The sequence below is a fragment of the Topomyia yanbarensis genome, chromosome 2 (assembly GCF_030247195.1).
Source record: "Topomyia yanbarensis strain Yona2022 chromosome 2, ASM3024719v1, whole genome shotgun sequence".
NCBI lineage: Eukaryota > Metazoa > Arthropoda > Insecta > Diptera > Culicidae > Topomyia > Topomyia yanbarensis.
In genome coordinates, this window is record NC_080671.1 from 180,263,784 (window position 1) to 180,274,787 (window position 11,004).

The following is an 11,004-nucleotide window of genomic DNA, read 5'->3' on the forward strand; positions in this document are numbered from 1 at the left end:
ATCGAAAACCCCAAAAGATAAACAAAAGAGAACCGGTGAGACGAATCTGCCTGCCATAATTGGCAGGAGTATAGCTGAATTCTGGCAGCGTCATGTTGATAATTTTGACAGCTGCCGGAATCCTGACGAATTTCTGCTAGCTGCCCGATTTTCTTCCAAGTGGGATCTGCTCTTTGCTAACATAGGCTTTTTGAATAGAGTGTAATACAAGGTAGTCCCATTTCATTTTAGATTCATTACAGAGAAAAATTGCAATCAGCCAAAACAAATTGGGATCGAAGGGTGGTTGTCCTGGTTTTGGGATGGCGATGACCTTCACTTACCCTTAAGGTTGAACAGAGAAAGTGCTAAAATCGAAAACTAAAACAGCAGTTTTTTTTCCATTCCGTGTGGTAGATCTTCATAAAAATCAATCAGCTTATGTAGAATATTGTTACAGTACTGCTGATTGATTTTTATAAAGTTCTAACACACGGTGTGGAAAAAAACTGCGTTGCGATAGGTTGCGTGTTCGCTGTTCTGGCCAACAAAGCTGTTTCAACTGCTCTGGAGAACATCAAGGTGAAGAAGAATGTCGAGCATCTCTGTTTTGCTTCAATTGTAAAGGTGCTCACCGACCAACAAGCCGCCAATGTCCGAATTACAAGAAGCAAGTAGAGGTCATCAAAATGAAAATTCGCGACAATCTGACATTCCCAGAAGCGCGCAAACTAGCTGAACAGCAAAATCAAGGAAGTTACGCCCAGACTGCAGTGCAACCAAGCGAGATCCTATATAAATTGAAAGAGTTGGAGTTGACTATGACGAAGAAGAATGAGCAGATCATTAAACTTCTGACAGAGAACAAACGCAAGGAAGAGAAAATCGAGCAAATGATGACGTACATACACCAGATGAAACAACAGTCCGCGAATCAAGAAAAACCCCAGCACAGCAAAGAACAGAAACTAGCGAACCAGACAGCCGGGCCAATTACGAAATCTAGGGCCAACTCACCAGTGACTAATACGGATTCGAAACGAGGAAGACCGCAGAAGCAACATACTTCGTTCAGCAAACCCACGGCAACTTCACCGGATAATAAGAGCCCACCACCAAAGAAAAGCGCTACCACTACCACCAACGAAATTATGGGTCATTCAGACGATGACATTGAGATTACGGAGACGCCTCCTCGATAATTATCCAGCCTCTTCGATAATTATCATTTTCATCATCGTTTGGATCCCGAGGCCAACCCACGCACGAATACTGACTACGAGATGGATCGGTTTGGAAGTGAGGACTGTGTAGTACTCCTTCCAACGCAAGCATAGCAGAATGAAGAAACTATCCGGGTCGTCATACCCCAATCCGTTGATAGTGAATTCACCTCTGTGGCCGAAAGGAACACCGATTTTACCACTTCAACCAACAAATCCCCGCAAATCAGAGCAACTCGATCGTCATCTCCGAGAAAATGAGCATAGTTGCACAAAAGCCATTCCCAATGCCTACCGCAAACAGTATTCGTGAGCATAATAGTGTAGTTTGTACGACAGCAGTTGGCACTGTAGGGCTGGACCTTCCTCGGGTCAGTTCTGAAGTTGTCAGTCCCCTCACAGGTACTGCTCATTTTGATGTTCTTCCAGGTTTGACTGACAACATTGATGATACGCTCTTTCCACATCACCACTTGCTTTTGTCCGAAGAAAGCCCATCAAGATCCTTTCTGAATAATTCAAGCGCTGAAATGTTCCAGTTCTCCGTTAATTGTACCGTATTAGCACCAGATACCGTTCTTCCTGCCTGCGAAGCGCAGCTGTTTACGAGAGACACCTAGTCCAGCTGCATTACATACATCCCACGTAATGTCGTCTCTTCGGTCACCGGGACTCTTTCTGCCAGTGACGAGCAGCCGTCCCGGTTCTGTGGTGGAGATGGGACGAGGGGTCTTCCGCAACCCTACCTCAGGCAAGTACAATGCATCTGTGAGCTCTTCCTTGCCTCAAAGCTCTTCGATTTCCAGCATTGGTCAACGACGAGCTAAACTGCTGCTATACTACCAAAATGATGGTGGTATTAATTCAATCGTCGAGCAATACCGTCTTGAAGTTTCCGATAAGAGTTTTGACATCATTGTCTTCGTCGAAACATGGTTGAACGATGACACGCTTTCCAGTCAGGTGTTCGGTACAGAATACGAGGTGTTTCGCTGTGACCGGAGCCCTAGCAACAGCCGAAAATCCACCGGAGGCGGCGTATTAGTAGCGGTTAAAACCAGCTTGAAGGCAAGATTCGTCGAGAACACTTCTTGGGTTTGTCTAGAGCAGGTTTGGACAATTATCGAGCTTGGCGACGGTAAGTTGTACTTGTGTGCGTTGTATGTTCCACCCGACCGCGCTCGTGATACCGAATACGTTGAAGCACAATGCAGCTCAGTTTTTACTATCCTCGAAGATGCTAACGCTGTTGATGAGATCATGGTACTAGGAAATTTTAATCTTCCTAGCATTTCATGGAAATCTTCCCGTAATGGATTTCTTTATCCGGATGCGGACCATTACGTTCTCCACCCATGTGCAGTGAGGCTACTTGACAGCTATAGCTCAGCCACGTTACCACAAATCAATCCTATTGCCAATGAGAATGGCCGCCATCTCGATCTTTGTTTTGTCAGCGATCAGGTTTCCGCAACATCAATAGTGACGGCTCCCTCTCCCCTAGTAAAACCAGTGGCACATCATCCTCCACTGATCGCCACGATTGATAGCTCTGTGGTGCATGACATCGATATATTACCGCTTTCTGTCTCCTACAATTTTCGTAAAGCTGATCATCGCAGTATCGCAGAACTTCTATCCACCATCGATTGGGAAAATATTCTGGATCCCGAAGATGCCGAAACCGCAGTTCAAACCTTTTCAAACGTTCTGGTGTATGCTATTGACAGGCACGTTCCAAAGAAAATTCACCATAGACAAACCGGCCCTCCATGGCAAACGAGTACACTGCGACGGCTGAAGTCTATAAAGAGAGCTGCCCTGCGGAGGTTTACCAAGTGTCGCACAATATCACTCAGAGACTATTACGTCAGTCTCAACCATGCGTGCAAACGAGCCAGTCAACACTGTTTCTATCGATATCAGCAAAATATTCAGCGTAATCTTAAGTCGCATCCTAAACGTTTCTGGAAATATGTGAACGAGCAGCGCAAGGAATCAGGCCTGCCGTCGTCTATGACTTTCAATGGGAACACAGCTACCACATCTCGAGACATATGTACACTTTTTTCGGAAAAATTCGCGAATGATGAGGCACTAACTATTGAGCAAATTGAACTCGCCGCTAGCACAGCTCCACTTGTAGGCCAAGCTTTGGGTGCTATCGATGTCGATGCAACGATGATTACCAGAGCTTCCTCTCGACTTAAGTCATCTTTCAATCCGGGACCCGACGGGTTCCCCTCCGTTATCCTGAAAAGGCACATTGAAGCTTTGATTACTCCGCTTCTTCATATTTTTCGAGCATCTATTGCTAGAGGAGGTATAAGCGAGACGTCAATAATTACCGTGGAATAACTTCATTGAGTGCAGTTTCGAAGTTGTTCGAGCTGGTGATTATGGAACCTCTCCAGGCTCATTGTAAGCAGTACCTAAGTGACGATCAACACGGCTTCACGTCCGGGCGGTCAACAGCGTCTAACCTACTGTGTTTAACATCCTACATAACAGAGTGTATGGAACATCGTGATTAAACCGACGTTGTTTACACCGACTTATCTGCCGCTTTCGATAAGATAAATCACGATATCGCAATCGCAAAAATGGAGAGATTTGGAATAAATGGTAGTGTTTTGCAGTTGTTTCGATCCTACCTCACAGACCGAGAGATAGCGGTTGTCATAGGAGATTGTCAGGCCCCCATCTTCATTTTTACGTCAGGAATACCTCAAGGAAGCCACTTGGGACCGTTGATGTTTCTGCTATACTTCGATGATGTACGTCTAGTTCTGAAGACTCCACGATTGTCGTTCGCAGATGACCTCAAGATATTCCGCCTAATTCGTTCAATTGAAGATTGCAGATTTCTTCAACAGCAGCTTGATGTCTTTGCTGATTGGTGTAACACGAATCGCATGTGCGTGAACCCGAAGAAGTGTTCGGTAATATAGTTTTCACGGAAAAAAGATTCGATTCATTTTAACTACCGTCTACTAGAAACAGACATTGAACGCGTCAGTCACGTTAAAAATCTGGGAGTGATTCTGGATTCTCAACTTACGTTTAAACAACACGTGTCCTATGCAGTTGGTAAAGCTTCTCGAGCACTGGGATGCATCTTCAGAATAGCCAAAAATTTTACGGATATCTATTGTCTCAAATCGCTCTACTGTTATTTATCGCGATCAATTCTAGAATATTGCTCTGAAGTTTGGAGTTCAAACTACAATAATGGCGTTGAAAAAAATAGAGTCCGTACAGCGTCGCTTTTTACGTTTCGCGCTTCGTAGATTGCCGTGGAGAGATCCTTCCCGACTACCTCGCTATGAAAACCGGTGTCAACTAATTCAACTAGAGCCCCTACGTGTTCGAAGGAATACTGCAAGAGCCTTGTTCATCGCTGACACTCTGCAAGATCGTATAGATGTCTCAGCTATTCTGGAACAAATCAACACAAACGTCGCTCATCGAACACTATGCAACAACATTATGTTCAGATTACCATTCCGACGCACTAACTAAGTATGTATGGAGCCATCACTGGTCTGCAACGAATTTTTAACCAGGCAGCTACGGCATTTGATCTCAACGTTTCTCGACAAAATCTGTGTATACGTTTTTCCAGACTATTTAATCAATTAGCTAACAACACTTGACCTTTTTATTTGTTTAAAATTATTGTATGACTATTGTTTTTGTGTACTTGATTGTTAGAAATTAGATTAGTATTAGGGCCAACATCATTGGGGCTTTGACATGCCTGTTGATGTATTGAACAAATAAACAAAAAAAAAGATATTCGTTTCGAGATGGAACATCTATCACCACAACAGTAGCGTCGAAGCAAACAACGAAAACTACACAAAGTCTTTCCCCAGTGCCCGTCGCTTTCTGTGGGGCTAGACGTTCCACAGGTCAGTCCAATTTCAAATCATCCCCGAGCAAATTCTGTAGCTGTCGATACTGGAAACACGGCGTAGGGTTTGCCATTCGGGATGGTGTACCATTTGAGCAAATCGATGTCGATGCCAGCATACAAGCAATCGCGGCTCGGATCCAACTTCCACAACCATTGACGGTGGTGTCGATCTACGTCCATCCCAATACTCAACAGTGTCAAGAACAGCTGGGAGACCTCCTCGAAACGCCGCCACGCCCGGTGCTTATACTATGCGACTTCAACGCGCGTTATATTTGCTGGGATTCCACGAAATCTACCGCACTACGCCACGTTATCGCCGAAAAAACATTATCGGAAAGATTAGTCATCCTCAACGATTTCCCATTCTCGTTTCCATTCCCGTACCGTCCACTATTCCAACGAAAAGACAGAAATGGATTTACGACCAAGCAGATTGGACAATTGAAGCGACAAGCGATTGACCGCCAGCGCTATTCGACCGCGACGAAATATCAATCGACTTTTTGTTGACCGTTTGATTAGATCAGCAAACACCGCGATACCTCGCACTACCGGCAGAGTCGGTCCAAAAGCGGTTCCGTGGTGGTGTCGGAGATGTGGCAGACAGAGAATAAGTTGAGAGGGAAACAACACCATCGTCCAACGGTCATTTACCGTCCAGTGGATAAACCATAAGAAATAGCTGAAGAACTGGCGCAACACTACAGCAAAAGATCCGCAACCTTTAGCTATTCGTTATTTTTCCAGAGGGAGAAGAAAAAGGCCGGACGAAACCGGATCAACTTTTCGCCAGATACCGATGATATTTATAATTCCAACTTCACTCTGAATGAGCTGCTGTGGGCGCTGGACAGAGGACGAAGTGGCTCTTCAGGACCGGACTGCATCGGTTAATCAACGCTTCAGTGATTGCCACTGTCAGTGAAAAATGCCATGTTGGAACTCTTCAAACGAATATGGCGCAATGGTGTATTCTCACCCTGTTGGCGAACAGGAATCATTGTACCAATTCCAAAGCCAAACTCGAGTGACGCCGGCCCAGTTGCATTCCGTCCAATCACTTTAACGAGTTGTATGGCGAAAGTATTCGCGCAAATATGATCACCGAACTAGCGTCGAACAGGATCTCGACAAACGACAACTATCTTTTGGGTCTGGCCGGGGCACGGACACATACTTTGCGGAATTGGAGAGATCATTACCGAATCGTGACGAACACTGTCAGATAGCTTCGTTTGACTTGTCTAAGGCATACGACACCATCTGGAGATGTGGCATCCTACGAACACTACAGAAATGGCAGATACGCGGTAGTATGGTAAACATACCGAACAGTTTTCTGGCCGAACGTTTCAGGTCAACGTGGGGGGGGGGCATTTGTAGCCGCACATCGGTTCCGCTGTTCCTTGTGGCTATCCAACTCATCTTCCGCGTGGTTCCGAATTCCGTACGGGTGCGACTGTACGCCGAAGATATTCTGCTTCTACAGTGGGGACGAAAGACTAGTCACTGTACCAAAAACTCCAGTCCGCAGTGAAAGCTGTCGATAACTGGTCGAGAAGTGTTGGATCTACGATATCTGCAATAAAATGCAGCCCGAATGCCCGCCGTGAACCCACGCAAGCCATAAAGGTAAATGGTGCAACTGTTCCGACACAAACGTTGCTGAAAAACCCTCGGTATTCCTCTCGACCGGTCGCTCAACTTTAAAGCGCACTGTAAAATGACGAAGAAGGCGTGCGAATCTCAGCTGCGTATTCTAAAGATGATCGGTGCCAAATTACCTCGTGGTAAACGCGCGTCTCGCTACATATCGGGTCTACAACTGTTACCTCGCGACTCCTCTACGGCACGGGACTTGTAAGCAGCGGAGGAGATGCCGTAATCCAAACGCTCGTTCCTACATGCAATAGGATGATAAGGTTTGTATCCGGTGCACATGTCACGAGCCAAATCCTAGCCATTATGGCTGAAGCAGGTGTTTTGTTGTTCAACTTGAACGTCCTCCGAACCATTGTACAATTGGCCATCCGAATGTTAGAAAAATCAGGGATAGCGCTGCTCGTCCTTTGGTGCACCGAGCTTACGGTCGTTTGACAGAGGTGGTTAACCACTCGGAAGTGGTACGAACCCCAGATCGTGTGGGACGTAAAGAAACACGTGAAAGCTGAAGATCCTCCGGAAATTGTTCTTCCAGTAGTTTAGGGACTCCTGGTTTCAACCGTTCCTTAGTCGTCTATACAGACGGCTCGAAAGACGATATTGCGGTAGGCGCGGGAGTTTTCGGATATTACCTTCATCAGCGCTTACAGCGTACCACACGTCCAGCGATTTACTGATTATGTCAGATTCGGCCAGCTGTCTATCGGCAATCTACACCGGTACATCCCAGCACCCGTGGATCCAGGAGATTGAGAACATGCTTCGAAACCGTCCAATCAAGCTGTGCTGGATTCCGGATCATGTTGGTATTCATGGTAATGAAGAGGCAGATCGACTCGCAGGAGAAGCCAGGGGCACTACTCCATTGGACATATCCGTCCCGGGGCAGACGCCGTTAGGTAAATCAAGACAGCCATCGGAAACCAACGGTTCAATCAATGGTCAGCGTCCAGTCAACTGAGATAAAACGACACGATGAAGTGGACTGAGCGAAAGACCTCGGCTGATTAGCGAATACTTACTCGACTGCGAATTGGATATACTCGACTAACGCACGAATTCCTGTTGAAGAAAGAAGCCCCACCAGTTTGCGACTGCTGCGGGGAAACTGTTGACGTCCGTCACGTGATCCTCCCCTGTAGGAGGTACAAAGCTAAGAAAAAGAACGACATTAAATCGACGAGTCTAGGAGTGGCTCTATGCAACAACGGAGATAACAAAGAGAAACTGTTAAACTTCCTCAAGGGAGCAAACCAGTATAAAAAAAATTGAAAAAAAAAATGTGTTGTAAATTTTTATTCTGAGCACTCTTTGTCCCATCATAGAAACTGCCCGCGAGAGTTCGCGTTTGGTGCGCGTTTAGTCTGCGCGGTGGCCAGATTCAAAATCCCGTATTCCTCTTACAGAGGAGGTTCTTGTCGGATACCGCAGATGCGTAGCTTTTCCGATAAATATTTCGTTTGAGATCGCACCAAATATTAATTGTATCCTGCGATCCTGAAGCGGTAGCAATTGTAACTACGAATGGCAGCTGGTCGCTACTGTGGAGATCCGGGATCACCTTCTTCCACATCCACTCTAAACACAGTGAAGTTGAACAGAGGAAGAGCTATGGCGCGGAGCAGGCGTTCGTGTCATTTCACCCTTGCTCTGAATGGTCCTACTGAAGTTGTCGCAAAGCTCGGGGGTTAGGATAGATCGTTAATCATTATTTATTTTTTCTTATTTATTATTCAATATTTTTTTAATTATTTTTCCTCTATTGTTTCTATGTTTTACTATATTTACTCTTAATATTAATAATAGAAAGATCACCGTCCGTTTCCATATTATATTTAGTGCGTGCCGTATGTCAGCAAACATCAAATTGGAGTTGCAACTTGCAACAATTTGCCATGCAGAAGTAATGAAGATCGTATCTGATTTCAATATTCAACCCCTGGGCTAGTGTGCCTAGTGCCTACATTCTCTCTGTATCAGAAGGTAAGGTTACCGACAATAATCATTCCTGTGAACAAATATTTCCCAAATCGAACATGTTGTTCACTGCCATATTGATACATCTGTTCAGGGAGCATTGATCCGTTCAAATGCATTTAGATTCAACGATATTCATAAGTGCAGATGACATCCATCGATGAGCCGCATTCGGATTATCATCCATTTATCATTCGTCCCGGATGGCAATGAAAGCTGATCGTCATCGTCATCGTCTGCAGTGGAATCGTCGGGTGATGAATTCAATATGTAAATGTGGCAAACCCAGCCCATATGGTTTGGGATTTTGAATATGTAATTGTAGATAGAACATCAACGACGCTCGGTGCACGATTCCTCGTGTGTCACCTTGCTACATGTCTCCTGCTGGTTGGAACATTTCTTCCATCGACTACACACATCACGGAAGGCATGGGATAGGAGCAGGAAGCCGTTACGGTTATAGGTTAGTGTATCTGCAGAAAATGATGCATGCAAAATCTTGTGCTCCAATAATAATGGCTGGCGCTGCAATTCGATTATGGTGTGGTGTGATTATAAAGCTGTATTTGTGTTGTGACGTGACGCAAATAATGTACGACTCGATGTTCCGTTGCGTTTGTGAGAAAGAATGTTGTATACTAATTCCACTGCAAATTAATTGCACCACGCAAAGTTTGCTGAAGAAATTGAGTTGATTGGTGCGGTAATTATTTTTCTGTTGAACCCGGTACAACCCTTTTTGGTTCATGCTAGTTTACCTAAGAAACTAACGACCTGCTAGAAGCAGAGACGTTCTGTCGACTATTGCTGTTCGGTTTTGCCTTGCTTCAAACCAATCGAGCTATTGAATATAAAAAACATTTATGCTCGATCTACTATGTTTGATACAATGACGACACATTTCGAATCTTATTGGTTTACCTTTAGAATTTTAAATGGAACAAGACATCACACGAACCACGCGAAAGTAGGTACATATTAGATTCTGACATTACGTGTCATGCTCGCGTTAGGAATTTTGAAAGCAAACATAAATGTTCGCGCTCCTGGCAGACTTACAGGTGAGTGTGAAACAAGAATAGTGATCGCCTGTTTGCCGCAATGTGGGGCTCTTTTTGCTGGGGCTTTTAGCTTTTCACTTACAACACAATATTTGCGCCACGTTGCGTTTAGTAAAATATGAACTTGACAACCCATAAGGCAGAAATACGCGAAGATTGAAACCAATAGTTCTAATCGAACCAATAGCAACGGTTTCAATCGAGCCATGTAAACAAACATGGCATATTCGAGGAGTAGCGCGTAGCTAGATCGAAAACAAAAGATATTCGCTTGATCATAGACTTATCCAGCTGCGTTGGTATTGTGCCGTTTTGACGTTTAAATTGGGAGGAAAACAAATCATTTGCACTGCAAATTGGGAGGAAAACAAACCGCTTGTGGGCTTAAGGGGAGGGCGGTAGTATAAAAATGCGAGAACTCAGTGTGCGTATTTTAAACGTCAGATATCTCAATAGGAGGCTCCAGTCGGCTGACAAAGGGGGAGGTACACCATTCTGACAGAATATATCTTATACACGATTTAAAAAAATAATAAATTTAAAAGCGTCGAATTTGGGAATTGAATTTTTTACGCGTTTCTTATTTAGAGTGGCGAATAATGAGTCGTTTTTTATAATTGTTTTAGTTGGTGTGGCTCTTTGCAATGGCTTAACGCAAGTGATTTATATATTTACAATATGTAAATAAAAATCAAAATAAAGATAACTAAAAATAAATGAAAACAAATATAAATGAATGTCTGTCGGATGTCGAGCACACAACTTTCGATTGCGCTTCTTTCGCGATAGGAAAACGTTTGTATGATTGATACTAGCATCACAGTACTTTTTTAGCGGTAAGCTTGAATCTAGTTGGTACCGCCACACGGTACTTATTTTTGATTTTAGGCCTGAGTTTAGTCCGGCCTAAGACGTTAGTACTTGTCATTGCAGAAATGGCTGCATCCTGAAGCCAAACGAAAACAGTGTAAAAGGTCGCCATGTTCCTCTTGCATACATCTCAATAATTTGAAACAACTTTTTGACCTTCATGTGCAATATTATGCCCCATGTTGCACACAAACCCTATGAGGGCAAGTAAGCAAGTTTTATCTCGTACGAAAAACAGGTGTAATCGAATTTTAAATGCAATCTTTATAATATTCTTTATCGTCCTATATCTAGAAGGTGCTACACG

The 11,004-nt window shown here is 44.3% G+C and overlaps 1 protein-coding gene across 1 annotated transcript; it reads left to right on the plus strand.

Moving 5' to 3' along the window:
- The first annotated feature begins 668 nt into the window (after positions 1-668).
- On the plus strand, positions 669-1,181 carry LOC131679914 (uncharacterized). The gene has a single exon (XM_058960663.1). The coding sequence runs from the start codon at positions 669-671 to the stop codon at positions 1,179-1,181; it is 513 nt and encodes a 170-aa protein (XP_058816646.1).
- Positions 1,182-11,004: the final 9,823 nt, after the last annotated feature.

Bases quoted from the DNA above. Each gene is read 5' to 3' on its own strand.
- LOC131679914 (XM_058960663.1), top strand. From the start codon at position 669: ATGAAAATTCGCGACAATCTGACATTCCCAGAAGCGCGCAAACTAGCT.